General features: G+C 36.0%; 1 protein-coding gene across 1 annotated transcript in view; it reads right to left on the bottom strand.

The window, feature by feature from the left end:
• Positions 1-15,771, bottom strand: part of LOC144451189 (intermembrane lipid transfer protein VPS13D-like) — an 86,498-nt gene that overhangs the window by 64,026 nt on the left and 6,701 nt on the right. The window contains exons 6-24 of the mRNA XM_078141988.1: positions 15,370-15,495; positions 14,956-15,006; positions 13,666-13,907; positions 13,103-13,271; positions 12,258-12,359; positions 11,294-11,477; positions 10,608-10,939; positions 9,751-9,920; positions 8,808-9,027; positions 7,782-7,989; positions 7,087-7,267; positions 6,433-6,655; positions 5,378-5,517; positions 4,228-4,340; positions 3,765-3,930; positions 2,164-2,351; positions 1,423-1,590; positions 722-849; positions 34-184 (exon numbers count right to left, since the gene is read on the bottom strand). Of these exons, the coding sequence (XP_077998114.1) occupies positions 34-184; positions 722-849; positions 1,423-1,590; positions 2,164-2,351; positions 3,765-3,930; positions 4,228-4,340; positions 5,378-5,517; positions 6,433-6,655; positions 7,087-7,267; positions 7,782-7,989; positions 8,808-9,027; positions 9,751-9,920; positions 10,608-10,939; positions 11,294-11,477; positions 12,258-12,359; positions 13,103-13,271; positions 13,666-13,907; positions 14,956-15,006; positions 15,370-15,495 (3,262 nt within the window). The remainder of the gene's footprint in view (positions 1-33; positions 185-721; positions 850-1,422; positions 1,591-2,163; positions 2,352-3,764; positions 3,931-4,227; positions 4,341-5,377; positions 5,518-6,432; positions 6,656-7,086; positions 7,268-7,781; positions 7,990-8,807; positions 9,028-9,750; positions 9,921-10,607; positions 10,940-11,293; positions 11,478-12,257; positions 12,360-13,102; positions 13,272-13,665; positions 13,908-14,955; positions 15,007-15,369; positions 15,496-15,771) is intronic.

Raw genomic sequence — 15,771 nt, forward strand, 5'->3', positions numbered from 1 at the left:
TTTAACTCAGTTCAGATGACTAATAACTCTTACCTAGGGAGGCCTGTATGTGAGCTCCTGTCATGGTTGCTGTACCGACCTTCCTGGCTTCCACCTTGTCATTACGTCTTACACCTCGTAGTAACAGCAAATTTAAACGATGGAAATCAGCTGTTACTTCAGTACGAACACTCTCTGATGCAATCTGTAAGTTTAATCACAACTTTTTTTCATATATTCATCTAAGGTGATTCACTTCATGAATATGTTATAAAATAAAAAGTTCACTATTATAATACTGCACCATATGCTGGTTATCAGAAAGACAAAAGATCATACAGTTTGGCCACTGGAGGCGCTATTCAATGTCGAGTACTTGAAATTTTTGTTATCTGAAATAGAATTTGACCACTTAGGTGTGTGATAAAAATGACAATCATTCAATTTCTTGGCTGACAATGACTTTCACTCATGTGCTATACATACATTTAGTATGGCTACGCATGAAAATAGGTCAACCCTTGTTTTATTTTGAGCCTCTAGCATGACGTAAAATGGTATTGCAGGTACTGAGAATTGTCCTCTCCGAGCATTTCACAACAAATTTTGGTGGCACTCTGAAGGCACATATGAAGTTCTTTCACATACAGTTTGTCAACTGTCATTCCTATTGCAATGTCGTTGTTGTCTGGTCCATGATGAAAATTGTCATCTTTATTTACTGTATGATTAGTGATCTCACCTTGTTTATCTGCTCTGTTGATACACTCAAATTAGATTCCTTCATTCTTTGACCACTCAATTTCTTCTTGGAACTTGGTGCGACTCTCTTGAAGAAACCAAGAAGTTCCACGATTGTTTCCTGGTTAGCTGTTAAAAGGAAAAGAAAAACGAAGAAGAACACAAGACTGTGATAAAAATGAAATCAACAAATTATGTTTGATTAATTTTCAGCAACAAGGGTCTTCTATACGGCCAAAAAAAAAAGAATTCTTTCTGGTCAGCGCACATCACTTAAATACACTTGCGTTGTTTTTTTTTGTGTTTGTTCAGCCCATGCAGTCTGCAGACCTGGGGTAAACACAAAAATAACCCTCCCTACTTCAGTGAAGACAACTGCAGAGCCAATCATGAACAAGCAAATGACATCTGCCCCACATACACACTTGCTCTTAAGTACTAAAAAAAACAGAACAATAACTGCCATAAATAGTAGATTCAGGGACAGGTTTGTTGAGAATCAAAAAAAAAAATCACGTCATCACACCACTTTTGACAGAATGTCCTCACCAGAAACAATTTCTATTATTTGGCCTAATATTGCTCTGTGCAATTCTGATGGGTCAGGGTTGGAAATTAACAGTAGTCCAGGGCATGCAGACACCAAACTCCTTAATTGTGCACAGTGAATGAGACCATTTCATGTACGGTAGAATTACTCACCAATAACATCCAGATTATTAAACTGTAATGATGCAATCTGTAATGTTTCATTTTCTGAGCTGGTCAGCGTCGCACAATTTGGACTAATCATCTCAAACTCAATGGTGATCAACGCCTCTGTATCAATGGCTTCTGTCTGGAACACCGACTCCATTCCACCACCAGGGTCTAAATCATAATGTACAATATTTGTATCAATAACGAGTTGTACAGTGGTAAAATCTGGACGTGACTGTAGAACACTTGGCCAAACACATAGCCAAAGTTCCCATTTATTTACACAAGACCAACATGATGCTCCAAATAATTATACCATCATAACAGAAGTTCTTCCATTGTAAAGGGAACACCACTCCAGGAAATAGAGACATTTTCATAAACTATAGGTTATGGACAGTCATTTCATGATTTTACATCACCTACAATTACTTGTGATTTCAAGAAACATCAACTTGATCTTGTGCCTTTAGAGAGTATATTTCCTGTGGGCTAATGCATCATGGGAGTCAGCAGAAATAATATATTCATGATTGAACAATGAATATTCATGAGATGTTTTACACTGAAGGGAATAAGCACTTAGGACTCATTTTTTACCGTTACAATAGTGTTGTACAATATACAGGCAGTGCATAGTCATTACCTCATTTACAAATTATGAAAAAAAAGAAAAGAAACACATTTCAGAAGACAGCAGGATGGCAAATGTACCGACAAGATTACAAATTGAACTACACCTACCTGGTGTGCTTGTCTGATCTAGTGCAGCAAATGCTGATGCTAGTGATGACTGTGATGCAGTTTTGGTTGCAGTCTTTGGCGTAGATTCTGTTGGTGAGCCTCGAGACATGGGACTAGTAGGTGAATTGGGTGGAGACTTAGGAGATGAGGGATCACTATCCAGTATAGTCCCACTAGGAATATCCAAACTATAGATAAATAGAAAATAAATTAATTATTTCATTACTGGGACAAGCCATTAGCCAAGCAAGTGGACTTGTTATCAAAGAGTACCAATATTTACATGTGATGATGGGCTCTTACATAACACAAGTAAACAGCTGTAAAACCTCTATTCGGCCGTCTGCATGGACTGCAATTGAGGCAAACCTTATCTCCGTCTTATATCAGTTGTTATCAATTTATTAGGCTATTATAAGTAACGCTACAAACAGCTTTAGAGATGCAAACAACTTTTATGACACCCATTTTCGTCAGGCAAGCCCGCGGGTTTGTTGCACTTGGACCGCTAATGGTTTGTGACTGTCATGTAGTCTACTCATCTATCTAGTCATCACTGCAAGTCTTTCATAATACTTCTCCATTGATGCCTGCACTGCTCATATTTAAAGTTCAGCAAAAGTTATCCCGAGTTTGAAGTCCCGTAGTGGAACCCTTAGTGGTAAGAGTTCGGATAACCGATACTAGAGTTAAACTGTGTCAGTCATACAATTTTTGTTTGGGTCTATTCAATGTTACCATGTTTCTGTTACCCATTAAACAATTACATTCAATTTTAGAATAGGTGGGGTAGGTAGATTTTTAATTTCATTTTTTTTTAAATATTTTTTTTTTCATATGTGGGTGTCTTGTTCAGGTAGTTATGTTTTCCGTTGTTTTCCATATGGTCTCTGTGTTATTGGTTTCTTCTCATCAGATGTACAGCCATTACAGATTGGAAGAACAGTTTTATATTATCTTTTTAAGTTGATGTCAATTTCCACATCCACCATTTCTTGTAAGACTTTACAATTTTGCAATTTTATTATTTTATTATTGAATATGTAAAAAAAAGTTTAGGGTTGGCAGTGAAAAACTAGATGGGGTCAGGTAACTGGTATCAAACAACTCTTTTTATTAGGCCTAAGCGTGCATTTGAATGGCAATTATCACAACTGGAGTACTATTTATTTGATATCTCTTTCCTACCACTAAGTGTGCGCTATCTAATACAAAGTTGCCCCTTTACACTGATCTCTTTTTTCCACCACTAGAGGGCACACTATTCATATGAGAGGTGTGTCTACCACTAAGAGTTTCCTATCAAAAGGTAAACAGATCTCTTTCTACAACTAAATGTCACAGTAACTTTTTTCATTTGAATCGGGTTTTCTGCTGCAAGATGGTTCTACCTATTAGAAAGGTGTGCATCAAACTTACCTCATTTCTACCACTAGAGGGTGCCATCTATTTGAATTGTATTTTCTACAACTAAAGGACAACATCTATCAGAAAGATACACTTTAATAATAGATGTATATTCTCACATTGGGGATTTACAAACATACAGATAGGTTGTAGTCGTACAAGTTCAAGTTCAACATTTACAGAAATCTACACACCTGAGACTTTTATGTGATGCCATAAGAAGTTCATATCCATGGCCAAATGTCTGTAGTGCATCTACAAGTAGTAAGCCATGTACTGTTAATGACACTGACATATCAAATGGCCTTTTAGTCAGGTGACCTTTGACCCCTGACACTTGCAATTCAGCAATACTGCGACCTGCAATAAATCGAACAATAACATTTTTATGAAAGGTATAAAAAAGTCTGTATGAAATCATTAATAACATATATGTATATTATCTTTGTGCAATGACTGGTTGAAGTACAGATGTAACATGAGTCATTAGCCAATCACAGAAATACTATATCAATTTTATACAATGACTGGTTGAAGTGCAGATGTAACATGAGTCATTAGTGAATCACAGAAATGCTATATTTCTACAATGATTGGTTGCCATACAGATGTAACATGACTTGTTGTTTTTAGACACTCATCATCGATTCATCTTACCTCTACTTTGTACTTCTAACGACACCTGGTCAACAGAGAACTGCATCAACAACTGTTTAGATTCAACTAGTATCTCTCTGCTAGTTTGCTGTGTAGACTCCAATTCCAAGAAACTGAAAGTAAAAGTAATATGTCAAGGGCAATGCCAAACCAAATTTAAAAAAAATATCAGCAACTACAAATTATATGTATTCCATCAACAACACTATAGCCAAGTTATCAGTATGACTATACGCATGTACATACATTGGAATATTTACTGTATGCCCTGCATGACACTGAAGTTGTTACAGTTGATAAACAGTACAGCAACCCCAGGGCAATATATATAATATATACATAGTTGATAAACAGTACAGTAACCCCAGGGCAATATATATAATATATACATAGTTGATAAACAGTACAGTAACCCCAGGGCAATATATATATTATATACATAGTTGATAAACAGTACAGCAACCCCACGGCAATATATATAATATATACATAGTTGATAAACAGTACAGCAACCCCAGGGCAATATATATAATATATACATAGTTGATAAACAGTACAGCAACCCCAGGGCAATATATATAATATATACATAGTTGATAAACAGTACAGCAACCCCAGGGCAATATATATAATATATACATAGTTGATAAACAGTACAGTAACCCCAGGGCAATATATATAATATATACATAGTTGATAAACAGTACAGCAACCCCAGGGCAATATATATAATATATACATAGTTGATAAACAGTACAGTAACCCCAGGGCAATATATATAATCTATCCTATCACTTTCATCTTAGCTGTATAACTGGGTACCTGGTAGGATGCATCATTACACAAAGGATTTAATCCCATGCCACTCACTTATGTCTACATACTAAAATATATACCGGTATGTAAATTTGTACCACTGTGTAACAGCTGTGCCTCGGTATATCTGGTACGTGGCATGGTAGAGGTGTTATGTGACCTAGTAAACCTAACCTAAATGGGTACCTGGTATGGTAGAGATGCAAGTCAATGTATAACGGTCACTGTAGATTTCGAAATTGGGCATACATTTACGAATACACTATAACACTTACCTGTAATCTCTGTCATCACTCAGTTGGGCATACATTTACGAATACACTATAACACTTACCTGTAATCTCTGTCATCACTCAATTCACTCAAACTGTCATCACTTGGCACAGATGGCAACCCTGATTTATTTGATGTTGATAGTAGACCTTCTTGTTTGGGATTTGATAATAACTTGACACACTTATTCAAAGCAAGAATCTGGAAGTTATAAAAACATGAAAAATCAAACATTTTGTTTATGATAATAGGTTATAGAACTTGCTATAATGGTGAAGAAAATCTGATGATTACATTTTTATATACATGTACATGTACACTATCGTACTTCACTGGAAAACTTCATCTCTTTCTAAATATATATGATGATAGCATAGATACACATCCAAAGTATACCTGAAAATCATCCAAACACTCTGAGATAGTTTAGATACATGTTAGGACATGTACGTGTACAGGAGCATTATCATACAGGTGTACACAAAATGACGCTTACAAAGTTGTGTTCAGTTACGCATTCAGAACGCAAACATGTGAAAGACAATGGAATGTGCATGCATGCATTGGCATCTTCTGTCCAGAAGGCCACACAAATGAAAATTTGTTTTCTAAACATGTCGGTATTTTTGTCATTTTTCCCACAACTACTCAAACGAAAAACTGAACAATTAGTTTAAAGTTATGCTTCCAAACTTTGATATAAAAAATACGACATTTAACAGAAGAAAAATGAACATGTATTTACAGTTACATGTAGACTGCCATTTTGATGAAGCATCGTCTGATACAGAACACATGGGTTGCTTCGTATCACATGTAGATGCTATGCAGACTGAACACATGTAAATACGTGCATCTAAACCTCTCTATCTATTGAGAGTTTCAACTTCGGAATATAAAGTAAGTGAAAACATACATTCAAGTATTTCAAAAAATTTAGCTCAATTGACCCCCCCCCCCCCCCCCCCAACATTGTTTGGGAAGGTTGAGAGATAACTTCCAATACAAAGCATCCCTCATTTTCTTTACTCTGAATAAATGTAGAACATTCCTATAGGTTCTATCAATGGATGAATCCATTTCACAGCAATATAGGGTGTCAAATCTTTGACTCACCTTGTTTTCATTGATATGTAGAACTAATTTTGGCAGTGTTCCTGCTAAGGTAGCACTTGGTAATTCCGGATCGCTACTGTATATAATCCGTCGTTCTAACTGTACAGATATTGTAAATCGATCTACAACATGTAATGCACTGGTTCCTTTGAAGTGTGCACTCTTCCAGTTATCTTTAGCTTTCCCAACCAATACTTGTAAATCCGACATATCCAGGGTATACCTAAAAATAATCACCAAGACAACAATCTCATGAGTTTAAAGTGGCCATATGGTTGAGGATTGGATATTTATTTTGGACTCTTAATTTATAAAACAATTTTATCATGGCTTCCAATTTGAAAAATCAATATGAAACAACACAGACCAAGTCTGAGTTTATAACTCAGTACAGTAAAATGTTGATTATCCGAACGTCGAATATCCGAATTGATCGGTCATCCGAACTGACTATGTGTCCCCCGAAAAAATATATTGTTCTGATATCAAAGTAAGGTTTCAGTAAACATGTGACGTTTGATGAATGACAATCGACTTATGAATGAGCGCGGTTTGTCTCGGAGCTAGTGTGTATTGTTTGTAAACAATCACTGTCCATTTAAGATGAATCCAGTGCCACAAAACATTCAACTACAGTACAGTAGTATTTCTTACTTGTCATAAAACTTTTCTTTGATAGCACTTTCTGATATAATACTAGTTGCAGAGTTAGAGAAATCCACTGATGTGACATCACTCGCAGTGGTAACCGTATCTGTCTCATCTAGTTTATCTTTGATCTCATCTTTGTCCATCTCTACTGGTGGCGTAGATAGAGGCGTAGCAAAATCATCATCTGTAAATATATCAAAAATGGAGATATTCAAAGTTACATAATTTGCCCAAATTATTTATTTTTTCATAAACTGATGTAAACCCCCCAAAAAGCATATTTAGTCACAAATAATAAATCCACGTTGAATGTAATAATTAAATAATTCAGATCTTGGAATGGATGACATGAGTAAATGTTGGATCTTGCACATTTAGTATATTAATAATAATAACAATCTTTATTTAGACTAGATAGCCACATAGGTAAATGCCTTTTTTTCTTCAGTCGAGTTATTATTATCCCTAGCAAAGACCTAAATCTATACCAGGAACCTAATTATACAGCTGGGTTGATGGAAGCACAATTGTGCCATTCAGAAACAAACGGGTGCAATGGGGCTCGAACCTGCAACCTGCAGATTCAAAGCCGGCCACCTTTACCATTTTACCATCATGACTCCACTATCATGAGTACAATATTACAATTTTACTACCATCTAGGGGGTCATATCTATACTTGATATAAATTTTTTTACCATCATCTAGGGGGTCTTCCTCCTCCTCTTCTTGTCTCTCCTCTTTGACAGCCTTCTTCTTCATCATACCCCTAGCATTGGTGTTAACAAACTCTAAATGACCAAAGTCTAACACCACCAGTGTAGCGTCTTTTGCCTGGAAATTATCTGGTACAATGATTTGTGGTGCTGATATGTCTAAGTGAACATCCCATCTCTTAGAATGATGCTGTAATAATCATAAGAAATTCAAACATAAGGGAAGTGTCTTTACTTTCAATCAAGTAGATCCCTTTTTACAAAATGTAAACCATAACAACAAACCTTCCTTGCACATGCATTGCTACGGGTGAAGTCATTGTTGCTAAGGGATATTTATTTATTATTTTTTTTTATTTTTTATTTTTTTTATTTTTTATTTTTTTTAATTTTTGTGCTGGGAATTCCTCCCAGCGATTTTCTTTTATGCAGACAAATACAAACAAACAAACACAAATGCTACAGAGATCCATTCAGGTTTGGGACTACGTGACAGGGCTATGTAGCACGCTCTATATCACGTTGCTGTGGAACTGTCAAGGCTTTCCCAGTCAGTCCACAGGCTATCCCAGAGTCACCCAGGCCCGGCAAACATAGCACCTGCGGGCTCCGTGTGAGTAATTGTCCCCGACTTTTCAAGTCATTACTCCAGGAGTCCCCCCAAATTCGCACTCGTCTTGTGAGTGAGACACGGCTGAGTGATACAGCCTACCCATCGAGTCTGTAGAACACTCACCCTGGGTTTGGGTCGGTCACAGAAAAATCCCCTGTTTCCAGTGGGATTCGAACCCGTGACCTCCCGACTGCTAATCCTGTGTGCTAACTACTATGCTACAGGGATATTTATTTAATTAATGGATAAATTGGTGAAACCAGAGTTCCTCTATTGGAAATATGCATGTGTTATTAAAATACTTTCATGTCTGTAAAGACTGACAGATATTTTATTACAATTTTACCAAATGCACTACTGAACCATAATTTCTTTCAGTCTTAGTTCTTCTTTACCTGGATGGTTTCTCCTTCTAGCATATGATCCCATGCCTGTAGTAACTCTGCTCTGGTTTGGTTCTTTAATTCCTCATATCTGATCCTGGCTGCTTTAGTTAGATGTAGTTCTGATGGTCTGGAACTCATACCTTTCTGTTTAGAACTAAAGAACTCTGACACACGTCTGATGGGTTTGGGATTATAGATAATATCCAGTGGTCTGGTAGTAACTTCAAGTCTAAACACACATAAAATCAAGTACACATTATAAATTAAATTTAGTGTGATGTCATACAATAACCACATAGTTCCAATGATTTGACACGTTTTTGACAAATTTGTCGATCAACTCTTGAAAAAGTTCAATCACTACTCAGACTGTGATGACCACAGGCTGATGGATACACTGACAACAGATCATGATCAGGGGATGTTTGAGAGAAATGTTTTGCATTATCTTCAGCATGATTATAAAGGGATCATTTCTCATAGGTCATTACAAACATCACTGCATATACAAAAATGTAGTCTGCATGGCTATGTGGGGGTCATTTCTCATAGGTCATTACAAACATCACTGCATAATTATACATACCTGTAGTCTGCATGGCTATGTGGGGGTCATTTCTCATAGGTCATTACAAACATCACTGCATAATTATACATACCTGTAGTCTGCATGGCTATGTGGGGGTCATTTCTCATAGGTCATTACAAACATCACTGCATAATTATACATACCTGTAGTCTGCATGGCTATGTGGGGGTCGTTTCTCATAGGTCATTACAAACATCACTGCATAATTATACATACCTGTAGTCTGCATGGCTATGTGGGGGTCATTTCTCATGTCATTACAAACATCACTGCATAATTATACATACCTGTAGTCTGCATGGCTACCGGTATGTGGGGGTCGTTTCTCATAGGTCATTACAAACATCACTGCATTATACATACCTGTAGTCTGCATGGCTATGTGGGGGTCGTTTCTCATAGGTCATTACAAACAGAGCTTCTTCTGATTTCACTGCAGTCATCATCTGTACAGGTTTTACATAGGATGAAGTCTCTGCTGATTTCGTAAACCTTCCAAAATATGGAGGTCTGGTTTGTATGGAGATTTCATCCTACAATGTAGAATGAAGGAATGACATTGACTGAACACTATCAGAATCAATGAATGACATTGACTGAACACTATCAGAATCAATGAATGACATTGACTGAACACAGTAGAATGAAGGAATGACATTGACTGAACACTATCAGTATCAATGAATGACATTGACTGAACACTATCAGAATCAATGAATGACATTGACTGAACACTATCAGAATCAATGAATGACATTGAACACTATCAGAATCAATGAATGACATTGAACACTATCAGAATCAATGAATGACATTGACTGAACACTATCAGAATCAATGAATGACATTGACTGAACACAGTAGAATGAAGGAATGACATTGACTGAACACTATCAGAATCAATGAATGACATTGACTGAACACTAGCAGAATCAATGAATGACATTGAACACTATCAGAATCAATGAATGACATGACTGAACACTATCAGAATCAATGAATGACATTGACTGAACACTAGCAGAATCAATGAATGACATTGAACACTATCAGTATCAATGAATGACATGACTGAACATTATCAGAATGAAGGAATGACATTGACTAACTGACATGCAATAGTAAATTTACATGAAGACTGAACGAACAAAATAAACTAAGCACATGGCTTGAAACAAATAGTGTATATCAAAATTATATTTTTGTATTATCATACATACCCTATTCTGCTGTGGTGACACCAGCACAGGAAATATTGAGTCAACAGTGAGCAGATCTCGTAGATACAACGCTCCCAGACTAACATTCAGTAACATTGACCTTGATCTTGGACGTGACTCAAAACTCATATTTACACCTGCAAACTCCAACTCTAATATACCCTGCTTGGTGACTGAGCTGCCTGTGGTGGCGCTGTCTTCATTTAATTTGAATGTTCCACTTTGCAGTGAGAAAGTCAGAAGTGCGAATATATTATCTCTCTTCATAAATGTATCATCATCGCTGTTATCACCCAGAGCATCTAGGATTTCCTCTTCAATCTCATCTTTGTCTAGAATTAAAAAATAACGATAATTTGAAATGTTTACAATTTGATATGTAATGAGTATCATATTATTCCACCAGTTCAGACAGAAACATTAACGCTGCATAATTATATCATTGCGTGATCAAGGTCTGCAGTAGACGGATCGAAACGTTGTGAGAAAAAAGTGAGAAACTTGAAGATGGTTATATCAGTTTCATTATTTCAAACTTCTCGCACCATTCTGAAGATCTTTACAAAAGGTCTCCACAACCAACTAAATATATCTGACATACAATATTGCTGGAGTTTATTGTTGTTGTTTGTGATAATATAATTTAGTACTAATGCAGTATTGTGTTTACTAATCTTGTAACTTACTTAGTGAAGCTGTTCCATCCACTGCTGACATCCCTGTTGATGTGGGTGAAGTTTCAGGAGTGGCTGATGAAGATGAATACCATCCTCCCCATCCAGGGAACCATCTTTGGAAAGTACCACTCTGGTACTGCTGTTCCTCTTTCTGTAATTGTAACTGTTCACTGTCTATTTTCTCTTTAGCTGCCTGAATGTACAAACCAAAGACGACAGAAGAGTTAACTTTTTTGCATGGTGTATACTGCATGACTTATAAAACCTCTCAACCAGTAATTTTAGCTTAAAACCCATTCAGAATGTATAAAAAGGGTAGATGAAGTTGCACAGGATCATTGTTGTAGATGAAGCTAGTTATTACAGGAGAAATGAAGATGTCTTGGTGTTTTATGCATGAGACACAATGTTTTTTACAGACACACACACACACACATACATATACTCTCTCACACACACACATAAACACATATACACACATACATACACACATACATACACACATACATACACACATACATACATACATACATACATACATACATACATACATACATACATACATACATACATACATACATACATACATACATACATACATATACACACACAGACACACACTCACATAAACACAGCTTTAAATGCAAAAGAAACAATTACAGAGGTACTACACACAGTGGGGATGTAGAAGTAGTCAAATTAACATGTTGATTATCAGTTGAAAAGTAAACAATTGACGAAATCATCAAGTCCATGAATCTTTTCAGCAGAAGCCTGAATAAATGTCTTCATTACTTTTTGTTACATTTGATGAAGAATCAATGTGTTATGTCTGTTTTATTGTTAGTCTAGAGTTGAATTGTGTCAATCTTCTGTTTAAAAAGAACATCATGTCCAATGAGTGAAAAACCAAGGTCACTTCATTTCTCCTGTATAGTTGACCATAATTTGACAGGACTATATTATTTCTTACCACAGCAAGTGCTTCCTCCTTCCTGACTCTCTCCATTGCTACTTCTCTTAAAATTCGTAATTCATCAAAAGTCAACTCTATTTCTGTCTTCTCCTTGTGTTCCTATTCAAAGACAAAATTAAACTTAAAATATCTTTATATATCATATATACACATAACCAGCCCTCTAAGCCAATTTGACACATCACTGACATACACAATTTCTAGTGACGCACCAACATTTTGTGGTGTTCCTGTATCTCTTACTATGTGGTGACTCACAAGAAATGCCAGTTTTTATCATTTTGACTCACAACAACAAAATTTGGCTATCATTAGAGGGCACGGTGGTATTTGCACTGCAGCAGTATGCATATATCAGTGGTATTTACATTGCAGTGCAATACCAAAAACATTTTTGCAGACCTGTATGCAAATGATATGTACAGGAGAGCACAGTTGTTCTTTGTGTGCAAAATCGCATGATCGTACAGTATGATTTTTATGGAAATTTGCCGTTTCACATATTAAAATATTATATGTAATAAGTTTGTTACACATATATAGTCACGATGTTTCAATTTACTCATTCACATGCTGAATTTTAATGACAAATATGGCTATCATTTGGTCATTATTGTGAAGATCATGAAATTAAAGTGACCGATGTACATACTAAGTGGACTATAATATCTGACAATTGTGCCAGGTTTGTTTGAAACCAGTCCATGCGTATATAATAACAAGTCTGCATTGCAAAAATAGTTTCCCATGTTTCAACTTAATACTCGTCATGAATTTTTTGACAAATTTTTTTTTACAGAAGTCTATGCATGCCATGAACTTCTGCTAAATTCAAGCCTTACCATTAGATCACCAGTCAGTGTTGGATTAGTCAGATACTGTGTATAAGCTTCTACATATTGCACATTATCTTTAGCTCTCTTGAGTACGTATGACGTCTGCAGCCGTTTATTTCTCTCCTTTATCTTATTAAGTATTGAGTTGAATGCAAACTTCCACCATTTTGAAGGACTGCCATGAAAACACACAAATGTTATAATTATAATAACGTTAACTCTACACTTGAGTTATTTGAACATTTACAAAAATTTCCTGTTGATGCAACAAATTAAACTCCTACATGATCTTTGTAGCAAGTATGAATGAAACTGGCCTGTGCATGAAAAAATATGGCAAACAGACAGACAGACAGACAGACAGACAGACAGACAGACAGACAGACAGACAAACAGAAAGACAGACAGACAGACAGACAGACAGACAGACAGACAGACAGACACACACACAGACACAGACGAATGCATATTACGTCAGGAACTCCTCATACCTCTAATCCCTACCCCTTCCCCACACTTCCCAGCATGGCCTCAGAGGCTAACAAAATAAAATACATTGTATATCATACCTATCTTTGACCTTTGACATTGGTCTCCATTTCCTGTACTTCCTTGCTTTGTCATATCTCTCCGATTCTTTAATCATAGCAAGAATACCACGATACTGACTTTCAGCCAATGCTAGTGGGATCTTCTGTAATTCTAATTCACATGCTAGACGTGGACTGTTACGAGATCTCAGTGGCAGTGCCGTCAGGTTTCTCTTAAATTTAGCTTCTGCACTCACTGGTTGTAAAATGTACGCATGGTCCTGAATGGAATTATACAATAATCAAACCATCCACTTAGTCATAACACAGGATTCAATGACATACATCAACCTTGATATTTTACTAGAAAATTTTATATTATGAGTTTATCAATATGAATACTTTAATCCTATGTGCTTATAAAGGCTGCAATGGATTCTATCCTCCCCAGGGAGTTAAGGAAGTATAAAGGGCTGTTGTGCCAATGTAGATCCGTGCCGGGGGAAATAATTGTAAAGCGCTTTGAGCACAGAGTGGGAAAGCGCTATATAAAACTAACATTATCATTTGTACTGAAAACATTATTGCATACCTGCATGCAAATGATATGCAAATGGGGACAAGATCGGTCATTCTACACAAAAGCATGTGATCGCATAGTGTCATTTTTATGGAAATTTGGTGGGTGTTTTGGATAACCATACGTAATGATAACAGAACCCCATGCCATATGAGTTCCGGTGTGGTGTACTCAGGGCTATTTGCACTCATGCTTGCAGTGTTTTCTGCTGCACTTTCACTCACTACTGCCACAAGTACTGCCGCAGAAAACACAGCAAGCACTCGTAGCAAATACCCCGAGTACACCACACTTGCATTTGTGCATCACGGGGTTCTGTCATATTTGAGTAACTACTTAATTTTTAGTTATTCCTACACCATGTTTTCCAGCGAAGTGAGCGAAAATAAGTCTTCAGTGAATATTTCCAGGTAGTACTAGTATTAGTATACCTAACATCAAATTGCAAACTGAAATCCTTACTACTAGTATTCTATACTTTTCTGAACTAATAATTGCTGGAACATGATTTTAATGCAATTGAAAGAATACAACATCTTTAATAATACCAGTGATTTTGTTAAGGGCGGTAAGTAGGTAAAATCTATCTGAGTTCCCCTGTCATTTTACCAGGGTTCCCCACCATGTTATGGTTTTACCAGATTTGCCCCTTCCTGTTACCAAGGTTCCTAGCCCTTAGCAAAAACACTGAATATACTATTACAGAATTACTTCTTAGAAACTAATTTCAATAACAGGTTTCATCTTACCTGAAAGACATTCTTATCTTTAGCTTTAAACATATTCCTCTGTAATGCATCCTACAAACAAACAACAAAAAGTAATAATTTGAACTTTGACCTTTGTTCCTCTTTAAGTCTAGGTATCAGAGATCAGAGAATGTATTATTATCACAGTGGTGAACAAGAAACACACCTATTTGAATTATTTTACTATTTAAAGTGGTGATATGGATTAAAATTGGGTATTTATTTTGGTTTTTTAATTTATGAAAAAACTTTTTAATGCTTTTGACTTGAAAAAAACAATGTGGAACAACATATACCAAGTCTGTGTTTGTAACTCAATAAATTGCAAAAATGTGTAAACACTTTGTTATTGTACGTACAACAACAAACATTTTACACATTTCTTTAAAAATAAATTATAATGGAGGTACTTACAGCTAACTCTGTCATTGGCAGGTCACCTACAAACTCAGTATTAATATCCCAATACATTGCAAAGTCCTTCAGTTCAACCAATTTAAACATCATATCTGCACTATCTCTACTAACAAACTTTGGCACCTGAGAAGACAAAATACAAAAATCAAATCACTCATAATGATATACAACTATACATGAGAAATCAAACACTGAATCTGATGTGAGAACACAATGATATTCTCTGTCAACAGCGTCATTGCAATAGAATGATATTCTCTGTCAAAAGTGTCATTGCAATAGAATTTACTGCATGCTAAAGGATCACAATAAAATTTAATCTTTTTTTTTTAAAATCTACCTACCTCACCTATTCTGAAATTGAGCATAATTGGAACCACACTATTTTTTTTTGTTAGG

This window comes from Glandiceps talaboti, chromosome 21, assembly GCF_964340395.1.
Source record: "Glandiceps talaboti chromosome 21, keGlaTala1.1, whole genome shotgun sequence".
NCBI classification, from domain to species: Eukaryota; Metazoa; Hemichordata; class Enteropneusta; family Spengelidae; genus Glandiceps; species Glandiceps talaboti.